We start from the raw sequence: 14,305 nt of genomic DNA, 5'->3' as shown, positions 1-14,305 counted from the left end.
GCATTTACCTGCTATTTCACCTTTGCTGGTCTGGGGCCTATACAAGCCTGAACCACGCTCTTATAACATGGATTCTACAGCCTGTGACCCGAATACATCTGTAACCATCAGAAACCAGCTTGTCTGCAAAGGAACATTATTGCTGGGCATACCATGACTATATCCAAGGACATCTGTTGCAAACTAGCCTCGTTATCTCCTGGGAAGAACGGAGGAGAGTAACACAGATGGCTCCCAGAGTATGAGATCCATCAAGGAGGTTTGCTTGCCGTCTGATAACAGTTTCTTTGCTATAACAAAGGCCTCTCCATGACCATGAATTTGGCTGGACATTACACCATCTGTGATTGGTCCAAAGGTATCATGTGACCCAGAAAGATGTCCATGCTGGACTGAATGAGAGAAGACAGGAGAAGACCAGAAGACTTGTTGGAGGATGGATGGCTCTTAGAAAAAGAGCAAGAGCCTGATTTCCTAAACACCAGTGAACTGCATACCTTGTAACAAACTGAGGTTAGTTCAGCTACAATACTCTGCCTCACCCGAAAGACTGTGCTATCAGTATCCAGAATACAGACCCTGGATTTTATTCCTGGACTGAGAGATTCACTGATACTTTCCTTACCCTTGAACACTACCAGTGAGAATGTGTGTGTGTATATATATATATATATACATATATATATATATATATACATATATATATACACACACACACACACAGTGCAATCCATTTAAGTGCACGTTGGATAAGCGCAAGCTCTGTTTAACTGCATGCCGTACTTCGGTCCCATTTTTGGCACCATCAATTTCTATGGGGACAAACTTCGGTTTAGCACACCACTGATAAGTGCAAGATTCACGACTGCTCCTCTGCAGGAAAGACTCCGCATAAGCACGCGCACGGAACATGGAAGCCGATTGGCGCGTGACAACCATCCCTTTACTGACACAGGCAGAATAAGCAAAAGAATATTGTTAGATTGTACACTGGGGTTGTCATCGTCGCGGCGGAACTGTAAGACTAACACTAGCTGAACGAATAGAAGTTCTTAAAAAATTAAAAACAGTCCAGCATCTATTGCTAAAGAATATGGTGTCAATCCCAGTCAAATTTCACATGTCTTGAAGACGACCAGCTTCAGGAAGACTGGAAAAACAATATAAATCCACAACGGAAACAGAAGGGAAAAGCTGAGGAGGTAGAAGATACTCTTCTTCAGTGGTTCTCTCGAGTCAAGAGCAGACAGTTTCCTGTCAGTGGTCCACTGCTTATGGAGAAAGCTAACCAGCTAGCTGAAAGTCTTGGACTAACTGAATTCAAAGCCACTGTTAGATGGTTGGAAAGATGGAAGGAGAGGAACAGCATAAAAATCAACAAACAGCATGGTAAGAAACAAGACGCTGACGACTTTGGTGCTGAAAATTGGGTTGTTTCAGTTCTTCTTACCATCTTGAATGAGTTTGCACCTCGTGACATTTTCAATGCTGATGAAAACAGTCTCTACTGGCGAGCGATTCCTGATGGAACACTTGCATTCAAACATGCCGAAACTACTGGAGGTAAAACGAAGGACCAACTGACGATCCTCCTTTGCTGCAATATGGATGTGAGTGAGAAGTTGGAACCCCTTGTCATTGGAAAGAGCAAACAGCCCCGTTGCTTCAAGTTAAGCAACTTCCTGTGTCATACGAGGCTAACGCAAATTCATGGATGACTGGGGAAATTTGGAAGCAGTGGCTAAGTTAGACACTAGAATGTGAGCACAAAAGCGTCAGATTTTGCTGCTTTGTGATAATTGTGCTGCACACAGGAATGATGTCAGGCTGTCTAACGTCAAGATGATCTTCCTGCCACCAAACACTACCTCTCTGATCCAACCTATGGATCAGGGCATAATAGCCAATTTCAAACAACATTATCGGGCTCTTGTGCTACGTCTTCTGATGAGCGTTATGGATGACCAGACTGGCAAGGATAAACATGTTGAACTGGCTCGTAATCTACCATTGTTGGATTCCCTATATATGAAGAAAGAAGTCTGGAATCATGTTACACAGGCAACCATTGTGAACTGCTACAAGCGGGCAAGCTTTAAGGATGTGGAGAGGGAAGAAACAGATGCAGCTTCAGTAACACCGGCTGGGATGTCAATAACCTGTTCATCTGACGTGTTTGTAACAGCTGCATCTGTTTTGTCCCTCTCCAAATGCCTTTCGCCAGAAGATCCACCTTCCTAGGAGCCCCAACCTGGGGAATCTAATCCTCAAAGTTAAGCATAGAAGCCACCCGAGAAATTAACTCTGATAATTCATCCCTTGGAAGATGCACATGATATATGGATCCTCACTGGTGTGGAGTTGGAAGGGGGAAATCAGATCAGCCTCCAGAGAATCTTCGAACCACCTGCCTCCTCCTGGTTACTGAATTCTCCATCAGATTAGTCTGAGACCAAATCATCCTTACCCTTCTCCACCCAGTCTGGGTCTCTCTGAGGGCACTGGGGCTGACTGGGAAACACCTTAAGCCAGAGCAGAATGTTCTCCTGCTTTCCATGCCCTGCACATAGTCCAACATCTGAGGGAAACTATGCTCTTCAATGGACTCCTGGTTCTTAGCAGAAGCAGCACCCCTCAACACCTAAGCCAAGCCAATTCAAACCAAGAAAGCCGATCAAGGACGCTGTAGGACAAGGCAGCAGTTCCCACCAGAACAGGCATCACTATGGTCCCAGAATCAGCCTCATGTGCTGGCAAGGGAGCCAGAACTCTAGATGCTTCCCTTAGCACCCCCACAAATTTTTACAAGGGGTGCTGAAACAGTTTAGTTTATTCAAAATTTGCTATACCACTTAGTATAAAAGATCTCGGTGATGTAAAATACAATTTATACAATCAAGAAAAGGACCACCAACAAATTGGATAGGAAATTACACCTAATCCACTACATTCAAAACAACAAACATTACTCGTCTCCCACAGGTGAGAGAAGGTAAAATTATGTATAATCATACCTGATAATTTTCTTTCCATTAATCATAGCTGATCAATCCATAGACTGGTGGTGGGTTGTGTCCATCTACCAGCAGGTGGAGATAGAGAGCAAACTTTTGCCTCCCTAAATGTGGTCATGTGCTGCCGGAAACTCCTCAGTATGTCGATATCCAAGCTCCATCCGCAGGACTCAGCACTTAGAGATTAACTCCCTTGAGAAAGCGCACCACATCTGGCTGCGAAGCCAGGGAAGCACCCTTCAGGCGGCCCCTGAAGCAAGCCAGAGCCGCTACCTGGACTTTAAGGGAACTGAGCGACAGGCCTTTCTCCAGACCTTCTTGCAGGAACGCCAACACTGAAGAAATTGGAGCAGTGAAGGGAGAAAGTGAGCCTGCTTCACACCACGCTGCAAAGATACGCCAAACCCTGGCGTAAGCAGTAGAAGTAGAGCGCTTCCTCGCACTCAGCATAGTGGCGATGACCTTGTCTGAGAAGCCCTTCCTCAGACGTTGCCGCTCAATAGCCAGGCCGTAAGACCAAAGGGGGAGGGATCCTCCATCACCACGGGACCCTGATGTAACAGGCCCTGCTCCACTGGCAGCCGCAGAGGATCGTCGACTGAGAGCCTGATCAAGTCCGCATACCAGGGACGCCTGGGCCAATCCGGACCCACCAGGATTACCCTGCCGGGATGCTTTGCCACCCGGTCTAGCACCCTGCCCAACATGGGCCAGGGCGGGAACACATAGAGAAGCTCTTGTGTCGGCCACTGTTGGAGAAGAGCATCTACTCCCAGGGATCGAGGGTCCCGTCCTCTGCTGAAAAAGCGCGGCACTTGGCAATTGGCCGATGACGCCATCAGATCTAGGCTCGGCTGGCCCCAGCGCTTCGTGATGTCCAAGAACGCTCTGAGCAGATAGCTGCCACTCTCCGGGCTCCAAGGTATGGCGACTGAGAAAGTCCGCCTTGACATTCATGACTCCGGCAATGTGGGCCGCTGAAAGCTGCTCCAGGTTCGCTTCCGCCCACTGGCAAAGATTCATAGCCTCCTTGGCTAGAGGGGCGCTCTTGGTACCTCCCTGGCGGTTGACATAGGCCACAGCCGTGGCATTGTCCGACAGGACCCGTACAGGCTTCAACACCAGTACCGGGATGAACTCCAAAAGCGCCAACCGAATGGCTCTGAGTTCCAGGAGGTTGATAGACCACTTTGCCTCTGCAGGAGACCAGAGCCCCTGCGCCGTCCTTCCCAAGCAGTGGGCTCCCCAGCCCGACAACGAGGCGTCCGTCGTGACGACAATCCACTCTGGGGTCACCAGAGGCATTCCCGCAGACAACTTTGTCTGTCTGCATCCACCAGCTCAGCGCCTTGCGCACTGCTGGGTCCAAGGGAAGGCGCACAGCATAATCCTCCGACATCGGAGTCCAGCGCTGCAGCAAAGAGTGTTGAAGTGGTCTCATATGAACCCTGGTCCAGGGCACAACTTCCATCGTGGCCGTCATAGAGCCCAACAGCTGCACATAGTCCCAAGCCCGAAGGGGAGAGGCTACTAGGAACTGGTCCACCTGAGCCTGAAGTTTGACAATCCGATTGTCTGGCAGGAACACTCTGCCCACTTGGGTGTCGAATCGAACTCCCAGGTACTCCAGGGACTGAGTCGGGCGCAGCTGGCTCTTCTCCCAGTTGATGATCCATCCCAGGGAGCTCAAAAGAGCAACTACCCGGTCCACAGCTTTGCCGCACTCTGCATAAGAGGGGGCTCGGATCAACCAGTCGTCCAGATAAGGATGGACTTGTACCCCTTCCTTTCGTAGGAAGGCCGCGATGACCACCATTACTTTGGAAAGGTCCGCGGAGCAGTAGCCAACCCGAAAGGGAGGGCTCTGAACTGGAAGTGTCGTCCCAGGACTGCAAAACGCAGAAAGCGTTGATGAGGAGGCCAGATGGGAATATGCAGGTACGCTTCCTTGATGTCCAAGGATGCCAGGAACTCTCCTGCCTTCACTGCCGCTATAACAGAGCGGAGAGTCTCCATGCGAAAGTGCCGCACTTTCAAGGCCCGATTGACCCCTTTGAGGTCGAGGATAGGCCGGACAGAACCTCCTTTCTTTGGTACCACAAAGTAAATGGAGTAACGTCCCTTGCCAAGCTGACTTTCTGGCACCGGAACGACCGCGCCCAGGCGGATCAGATTGTCCAAGGTCTGCTGCACTGCCACAGCTTTGACCGGAGACTTGCAGGGAGAGAGTACAAACCCGTCTTTTAAGGGTCGGCAGAACTCTAGTTTGTAGCCGTCTCTGATGACTTCCAGCACCCACGCGTCTGAAGTTATTGTGGTCCACTCGCCCAGAAACGAGGACAGCCGTCCTCCAATCTGCACTGGGGCGTGGACCAAGACCCCGTCATTGGGTACGAGACCCTGGGGGAGGACCGGAGGGAGCACCTCCGGGACGGCGGTCTCTGCGAAAGGAATGCTGCTTGGGGGAGAAATTCCTCTTGAAGGAAGAGGGGGCAGAGGAACCCGACTTGCCCGGGCGGTACCGACGGGCTTCCTGCAACCGTCCTCTGGAGGTACCGGGACGAGTACTAGCCCGAGCCCTGACCTCTGGTAATTTCTTGCCCTTAGACGTGCCGAGATCGGTCACGATTTTGTCCAGCTCGACCCCAAAGAGCAGCTTGCCTTTAAAAGGCAACCTAGCCAGGCGGGATTTAGAGGCGTGGTCAGCAGACCAATGTTTCAGCCAAAGCCACCGCCGCGCAGAGATTGTCTGAGCCATGCCTTTCGCTGAGGCCCTCAAGACATCATACAGCAAATCTGCCAAATAGGCTAAGCCCGATTCCAGGGCCGGCCAATCAGCCCTCAAGGAATGATCCGAGGGGGAAGCCCGCTGCACCATAGTCAGGCACGCCCTGGCCACATAGAAGCCGCAAACTGAGGCCTGCAAACTTAAAGCAGCCGCCTCAAAGGACGACCTTAAGGCCGCCTCCAATCTTCTGTCTTGGGCGTCCTTTAGGGCCGTGCCACCTTCCACCGGCAACGCCGTTTTCTTAGTCACCGCAGTGATTAAAGAATCCACGGTAGGCCACAGATAGGCCTCACGTTCACTCACAGCCAAAGGATAGAGGCGGGACATAGCCCTAGCCACTTTAAGGCTCGCTTCCGGGACATCCCATTGAGCCGAAATTAAGGTGTGCATGGCATCATGCACGTGGAAGGTTCTAGGCGGGCGCTTCGTCCCCAGCATAATGGCAGAGCCAACAGGGGCTGAGGGAGAGACGTCCTCCGGAGAGGAAATCTTCAAAGTGTCCATGGCCTGTAACAACAGGTTGGGCAAATCCTCTGGGCTAAAAAGCCGCGCTGCAGATGGGTCATCCGCTCCATCCGAGCGGGGATCCGTCTCCTCCAAGGAATCCGCAAAGGACCGTTGGGAGACCTCAGACACGCTGCCCTCATCTACATCGGAGGAGACAAATTCCTCCAAGGCCTGGGAATCAACCCGAGGGCGTTTACCTCTGGGAACCTCAACCTCTTTACCAGACGAGGGAGCAGGGGCAGCGTTGTGCATGAGGAAGGCCTGATGCAGCAGCAAAACAAACTCGGGGGAGAAACCCCCCAGACTGTGCACTTCCGCAGCCTGGGCAACAGCCCTAGACGCACCCTCAACCGGCGCTCGCAATAGCGGGGGAGAGACATGCTGCGCATCCAAAATGGCGTCCGGCGCGAAACTCCGCGAAGGAGCCGCGCGGGAAGAACGGCTCTTAACTTTAGCCGCTTCTGTGCCGTCGCCCAAATTAAGGGCGTTCATGGCATTAATGTCTCCAACCTCAAGGGCGGCCCAAGAAGAAGCCGTCCGAGCCGCGTGGCCGGCCAAGATGGCGGAGGCGAGGAGCGGGGGATGGGCGTTTATGGCGGGGAAAAACCGCCACGCCGGAGGAAGGACCGGGACATTCATCGGTCACGAAACTGTCACCCAACAAGGGCGAATCAGGCTTGAAGACCCCCGCATCCCCTCTAGAAGCGCTCAAGCGACCCGGGGAGCGACCCTTTGCGCCCTCGCCCTCCGACGCCATATGCCACGAGGAGAAGAATTGGGGAACCCCCTGCCCGCTATAAAAAGGTAAAAATTACCTGCTGTCCGCTCCGAGTTGTAACGACCTGGTGTCCCAGTGAGTAGCTGCAATAGACGCTTAAATAAACGTCGAAATAAACGCCTTTAAGGACGTTCAAAATTTTTTTTTTTTTTTTAACGGAGCCAGCGGGAGGGGGGAGAAAAGGAGGGACCTGGCACCACCAGGTTTGCACTTGCTCAAAAGAGCCCTCAACCCCAGGCACTCAACAAAACCTAAAAATTAGGCTTGGAGGCCTAGCCAGAGCTGCTGCTGTGTGTGACCACCACCTGCTGAGATAGAGAACATACTGAGGAGTTTCCGGCAGCACATGACCACATATAGGGAGGCAAAAGTTTGCTCTCTATCTCCACCTGCTGGTAGATGGACACAACCCACCACCAGTCTATGGATTGATCAGCTTGATGATATGGAACAGAGCTTATCAGAAGACGTGGCGGCTGACAGAAGCCCAGGCCACAAAGACACTCCAACACTGAGCTCAAACTGAAAATGCCCCAACCAGCACCCCCCCCCCCCACCACACCCCAAGGAGCTCAAAGCAACCCCACATGGATAAGGGAGAACAGCCAAAGATTTTTTTTTAAGACAGAAAATTAGGAGAAACCTAAAATGTAGAGAACCATCATCCCACCCCACTTTTAGTTTAAACCTAGGTATCCGGGGACCCTTTCCCAAACAGGCTCAGACTGCAGGCTAGCACATTCACCATCTGCTTGGAGACTGAGAAATACTGGCTGGCCGAGAACTGCACAGGGTATTTGTACTGATCAGGTCATGTGTTCTCAGTCTCCATCTGCTAGTAACTGTACATAACCCAAGTGTCTGGACTGGCCTGGAGGGCTGATGAGGAGTCAGTGTAAGTCTACCGGGGTACAATTTTCTATAAATCTTAAGTATTTAACTGCAAAAAGGCAGCAATCCGACAATTTGAGTTTCAGCCAGGTACTTGTGACCTGGTTTGGCTACTGTTGGAAACAAGATACAGGGCTAGATGGACCATTGGTCTGACCCAGTTTGGCTACTCTATGTTCTAAAGTATGTACATGCTAGCTCGAATCTCAAAATGGCTGCTGGGGCTGCCAATAGCAGACTCATGAGACTGCCATGGGAGGACACAACAGTCATTCTGAATGTAGAGTCAAAAAGGGCATGAGCGAAGGCAATGGCTGTGTGTGTGTGTGGTTGGGGGGGGGGGGGGGGGGGGGGGGGGTTCTGTTTTGTCTGCCTGAAACTAAGCAGCAAATTTCAGCTGACGATTCAATTTCACCTAAAATTGAAAACTCAGTCTGTCACCTATTGTGGGGAAAGAGGACAAGGGGGCCAAGGAACTTGCATGTTTAACACCCCAAACACAAGCAATCTCAAAGAAAGGTGCCTTTTTTCCCCCAAAACTACATACACACAAAAAAACCCAACAACTTTTACCTCTGCCCACCTGACTGACTTAGCACAGAATGTTACCTATTCCTGCTGGAGACTCAGAACATACTGGCTGTTGCTCAAGCTAAGAACATAGACATACTGGGTCAGACTAATGGTATATCTAGTCCAGTATCCCATTTCCAACAGTGGCCTGGCAGAAACCCGGTTACAAAGACTACTATATAGAATAGAGTAGTATCATAATTTAGTAATCTCCACTTATTGGTGGGACAGCATATACCAACCATTTGAACTGGCCTGGAAGGATAAATGTGGTATAACAAATGCTTGTAAATAAAATCATATCTGAAAATCTTTGTGCAACAGAACTCAATCTGGATTCACATATAAGTACCGTATTTCCTGGGTGGGCCGAAGTCACTTTGCTGTCCATAGCTGATGCTGCCGCCACTTGGCTGACTGTATTGGTTTGGGGGCTGGTTATAGGATGCAGTTGGAGGAGGGTAACTGGTGGGTGGTGGCTGTTGTTGCTGCTGCTGCTGTTGCCCATAACTGCTCTGTTGACCATAGCTACTTTGTTGCCCATAGCTGCTTTGTTGGCTATAGCTACTCTGCTGAGAGTAGCCGCTTTGATCATAGCTAGGAGGCTGTGCGGTGGAATAACTGAAAGAAAAAAAAAAAATGAATGCAATTCTATTGGATAAAGACAAATAAAATTAAGTGGGAACAGTGCTTATTCACCAAATTAAAAGGTTTCAAACAGTTCAAGAAGGCATTAGTTTACATAATATCCATTACCAAGAGATGCTCTGGTGTTTTTATAAAAGTGGCATGCTGTTCAGATTGTACATTGCTTGCCAATTCATACAAAGCAAGCCTGTTTTGAATGGGATATTTTTAAGGTGAGGAAGGCTACAAAGGAAAGCAAGGCAAAGCAGGAAGAGAGACCGACGTGGGACACGGGGTGAGGCAGGGACCCCCAAAAGAGGTATGCCGCCAAGGATGATACCAGTGCCAACCGCCCCCACACTCAACTGACTAGCAAACAGCAGCCCAGGAGGAGTCCCAAAGCAGAAAATCCAGGAGCTGGTAAAGAGACGTCCACCACCTGCTGGAGATAGAGATATACTAGCTTACAGAGGGGCTGGAAGTCAGTGATCTCTATCTCCACCTGCTGGTAGACGGACACAACCCATCAGTTGATGGATTCATCTGCTGCCTGTGCTAAGGAAGTATCCATTGCAGCGCAGGACCTGCTGTCCATCTTCACACAAAAAGGCCTATGGAGTGGAACAGCCACCCTACTGTCTTAGAGCAGTGGGCAGAGAACCATGGAAGCAAAATTGAAAATCCTCCACAAACAGGAAGATATTTGCTGTATTAAAACTCAGCTGAGCTACAACTGAAAAGTACATTAACTAAATCCAAAATCTGTTCCATACTTCTATGTACTAAAGGTTTTCTTCCATTGTATTTAAAGGGCCCAACGTGAAAGAACCAGTACAGCAAAGCTATTAAAAAGTTGTTAAAAAAAATGTATATTTCAATTGTGCAAAGCCTAAATCTTACCACTGGAATAGTTACCTGGTAGGAGGATAAGATGGAGGAGCGCTGATTGCTTGCATAGGGTAACTGCCAGGGACCTGAGGATAGCTGTAACTACTTTGGCCATAGCCCAGAGTGGGCTGGCTATAGGCTGTTGCTGTAGATGGGGGCTGGCTACTTTCTGCTGGCTTGGTAGCATCTTGAGGTCTGCAAATAAAATTCACTGGTAAAACATCCTTCCAAAATCAATCCTTGCCCACTGACCGAAACAAGTTAAAATGACCTGTTCTCAAAAGCTAGTCAAGAAATGCATTACATTACTCCAATAAAAATGTTATTACCCTGTATTTTTTGTTCTGAACATACCAGGCCTTCAGAAGGGATATCTTATCTCTTTTAAAGCAAATCACATTTACTCTTCTCTGAAAAAGCTGTGCCATACTGTGCCTACCATTACCATCTTAAAAAAAAACTAGTAAAAATTGTCTTACCTGATAATTTTCTTTCCTTTAGTCACAGCAGATGAATCCAGAAACTTGCGACCATCTACCAGCAGGTGGAAAGAGAGAGCGCTGAATCATCTTGTAGGATAGAATGTTCCTTGGTCAGTTCAGTATTTCTCATAAAACAGAAGGAAATTATAACATTTCTCCTTCCCCACAGGGAAACATGATAAACCAAGAACTGCAAAAATGTAAAGAGTACAATTGACCCTCCAAAATGTAAAAAAAAAGCAAGATGTAACCGAGAACATGAACCGATAGGAACAGCCGATAACAGGGTGGGGCTCTGGATTCATCTATTGCGGCTAAAGGAAAGAAATCAGACAAAATTTTTCATTCCTTCAGATGAATCCAGAAACTTGTAGGATCTAATGAAGCAGTGCTTAAGTAGGGTGGGAACCTGAAGCCCCTCCCCCCCACCAGATAGATAGCACAGATACTCTAAGAGATCCAGGCGACCGAGCTGAGTCATCCAGAAGCCAATGGATGCGGCAAGCAGGCACGGAAGACCACGTAGCTGCCCCACATATCCCCCCATGGAAACCAGACAAGCTTCTGCCCCGAAAGTTGTTACAGCTCGGTAAGAAGACCAGAATCCAGCTAAACAAGCTGTACCCACTATAAAATACACGGGATGCGGAAGCCACCTTGAGCGAGCGAGCTTGCACGGCTAAGGAAGCCACATCACCTGTTGAGGTTCTGAGCAAAGCCAGAACTAATGACCTGACCACTGGAGCTCGTTGAACATTTCCAAAAGCGGAGGCACACACAGTGCATGTCTAGCTCGCTGGAAGAATCAAACGGCAAGGGAGAAAAAAAGGCAGAAAGCCCCTGAGAAGGTGGGAGTTGTGAACAGACACTCTAGCAAGAGGAATCTGGAGGATCTTGGCAGCCCTAAGCCCACAAATCTGAAACCCTTCTCGGACAAATACTTGGATCCATGACTAGAACAAGGGGCTCCAGATAACCCCAGGTATTGCTAAATGAGGGTAAGCAGGAACCAACTGGCAAGAACATCCAGACTTGTCCTCAGGAAGATGCCGAGTCCCAAAGACACCACCATCTGACACCAAAGTTGCTAAGTACACATGAAACGGCTTGCCCAAAAAAGAGATCTTAATCAACCACTGCACTATGCCTAACCATCCACCCAGAGATGCAAGTATAGCGAATGATAGGTGGGGACTGCCAACGACATTGGCTCCGGAGATGCCCAAATCCAGCCAGCCTAGCAATCCGCTCAATATGCCAACCTTGACTACCCATCTAACAACTCCGGAAGATGACAACTGCCAGACTCCTGGAAGCAATCCAAAATCTGGGGCATACAGCCAAGGCATGCCAGAGCCCTATAGAAGACGAGAGCTGAGCTGGCTCGAATAGTCCAAGACCACCAGCTGAGAAGGAACCACTGAAGTGGCCTGAGGTACAGGCTGGCTGCTGGAAAAACACCCAAGATAGAAGACAGTGCACGCAGACATGGAACATCTTTTTAGCATCCAGGACTGGGTGGGAGTCTTTAGAACAAGAAGCTGCCTTTCCAAAGGCTATGTCAAATAACATTCCCGATACTCCAAGCTTGTGAGAAAAAATATGGACTCTCGTGAAATATAATACTGAAGAAAAACAGCCATTGTAGGATGAAACTTGCAGATTCCCTTGATAGAAGAGGGGCAAATCAGCCAAGCACAAGGTATGGAAGAACCTGCAATCCATGCTCACAGATGAAGGCTGCTCCTACCACCATGACAAGACCACAAAATTACAAATAGCCCATAAGGAATGTAACATCAGAATAGGAAATCTCTATAAGAGTGAGTTTAAACTCTGTCAAAAAGAAAGTACTTCTGGTTGCAATGCCCCCCCCCCCCCCCCCAAAAAAAAAAAATAGGACAACCCTGTGACTTCCATGGGTAGGAGGAAGGAATGTCCTGCCACTGGAACTCCAAAGGCAACAAGGGACAGTCAACTATGCTGAGATGAAGTGGTCGCCAGGCAGTTTAACCTGCCTAAAATGTGGAATGGAGCTTGCATGGGGATTAAAAGAGAAAATCCGCAGTACAATGGGAAAACTCTAGCCTGCAACGCTTCTTAAGTATGGCCAAGCTGCATCGGACTGAGGCCAGTTTGGTCAACTCCACAAGGAACAGGGAGGAGTGACCTGCCATTCTGAAACTCAAGGCGTGACTTGAGACACACACCAATATGTAGCTGAAGTTGGAAGCCAAACTTTTCTTGACAGAATGAACAGTGGATCACTTCAGCTGAAGAGAAAACCATGAAAGTTAGACACTCCTGGCCTGGAGCAACTGGCCCCACAACAGCAAAGATGAGACTGAAAAGATTCAACAAAATCATGTCTTGTCCTCCTGCAACCTCAAAGGCTTGGAAACCCTAGGTCTTTACATAACTGCTCTAGACCAACTCCGAACCCAAGGTTATCTGATGAGAAAGCTTGCTAAGGAGACCTAGGCAATGGACAGCTGGAGTGGGTGCTAAGGCAGAGCTATCTCTTTGCTGACAGGGTTAAAAAGTGGCCAGCAAGGCTGTGCACAAGAAATGACCAGAATGACTGCACACTGGAGCAAACTAGTTTAGAAGATAGTCACAGCTAAATGCTGCAACAGAATCTGGCTGTTGGTATCACACAACACCACCGATGGCAAGCTGCAGTGGGATGTGAACCAGTAAGCCCGAACCTTCAGGATCCCCAGCTGTATCCTCACCCTCTAAAGCCAAGGAGCCTGGTACAATTGCCAGTCACCCAATACTGGAGGGGGGGGGGGGGGGGGGGGGGGGGAGAGAGGAGGAGAAGAAGAAGGAAAAAAAAGGCAAAGTTGCCATAGAAGCATGCTGAAGTACGAAGGCACCCCGCTAGAGGCTCCGCCGAAACAGAGGATGGAGTAGGTCTGCAAACGCTGCGGAGGGTGCCAGTGAAGAATATCAGAGAACAGAACTGCTGGGAAAATGCAACCAGGTGAAACCGTAGCCCAGTAGTGAAGTGGCCACTATCCTAAGCAGGCAAGGACCCGAGGTCAAAGTCAGCCAGAAAGGAGAGGGAATACATCACGCTCCTGGGACAGAAATACGTACCCCAATCTGGAACCTGCAAGGTAAGGACAGCCACCTCCCAGAATCCCCTGGAACTGAGATGTATCCAGGGTAACACAGGGAAAAACTGGCCATAGCCACATGAAGCTGCAGTGAGAAGCAAACCCAGCTCCCCATACTGCTGCACTAAATAGCAGGCAACTTCTGCACTCAAGGAACTATTCTGCCGCTAAAGCCCCGTCTCACACCATACCTGGAGAAAGTCCAGGATGACCCGAAGAGACAGTGAACAGGGTCGCATCTCCCAACGAACTTTCCCTTGGGGAAAAAACCCAGCTGCCCTGCTAAAGACAAGAGACCAGGAAAATAAGAATGTCTCGCACATTATAAGGAACACTGACAGGGCGGCTATATAAAGAACTGCCCACTTGCAAAAAACCTGGGGGGAGGGGGGGGAGACAGACTCAAAAAGGTCCCTAAAAAAAAACATGATCACACTAAAGAGGGCCCGGCAGAGGACCTTGCAGTCATGGGGCACTGCCTGAAGGCTAATTGCGGCCTCCCACACAGGAAGTCCGGGGCAAACCACTAACCTCTCCCCTTCACCAGCCCCGATACTGGGAGCATCAGTAACATGCCAGGAGCCCACAGAATGCAGAATCTGAACACCCACAACTAGGCTGAAATGCCCCCCTTC

General features: G+C 49.4%; 1 protein-coding gene across 5 annotated transcripts in view; it reads right to left on the bottom strand.

Annotated features, from left to right (window-relative positions):
- The window catches only part of EWSR1 (EWS RNA binding protein 1), a 197,294-nt gene that overhangs the window by 82,226 nt on the left and 100,763 nt on the right, over positions 1–14,305 (bottom strand). For all 5 annotated transcript variants that reach the window (XM_030218209.1, XM_030218212.1, XM_030218210.1 and 2 more), the window contains 2 exons: positions 10,094–10,261; positions 8,904–9,172 (listed from right to left, as the gene is read on the bottom strand). In XM_030218209.1, the coding sequence (XP_030074069.1) occupies positions 8,904–9,172; positions 10,094–10,261 (437 nt within the window). The remainder of the gene's footprint in view (positions 1–8,903; positions 9,173–10,093; positions 10,262–14,305) is intronic.

Source organism: Microcaecilia unicolor, chromosome 11, assembly GCF_901765095.1.
Source record: "Microcaecilia unicolor chromosome 11, aMicUni1.1, whole genome shotgun sequence".
NCBI lineage: Eukaryota > Metazoa > Chordata > Amphibia > Gymnophiona > Siphonopidae > Microcaecilia > Microcaecilia unicolor.
This window is presented reverse-complemented; position numbering and strand designations above follow the sequence as displayed.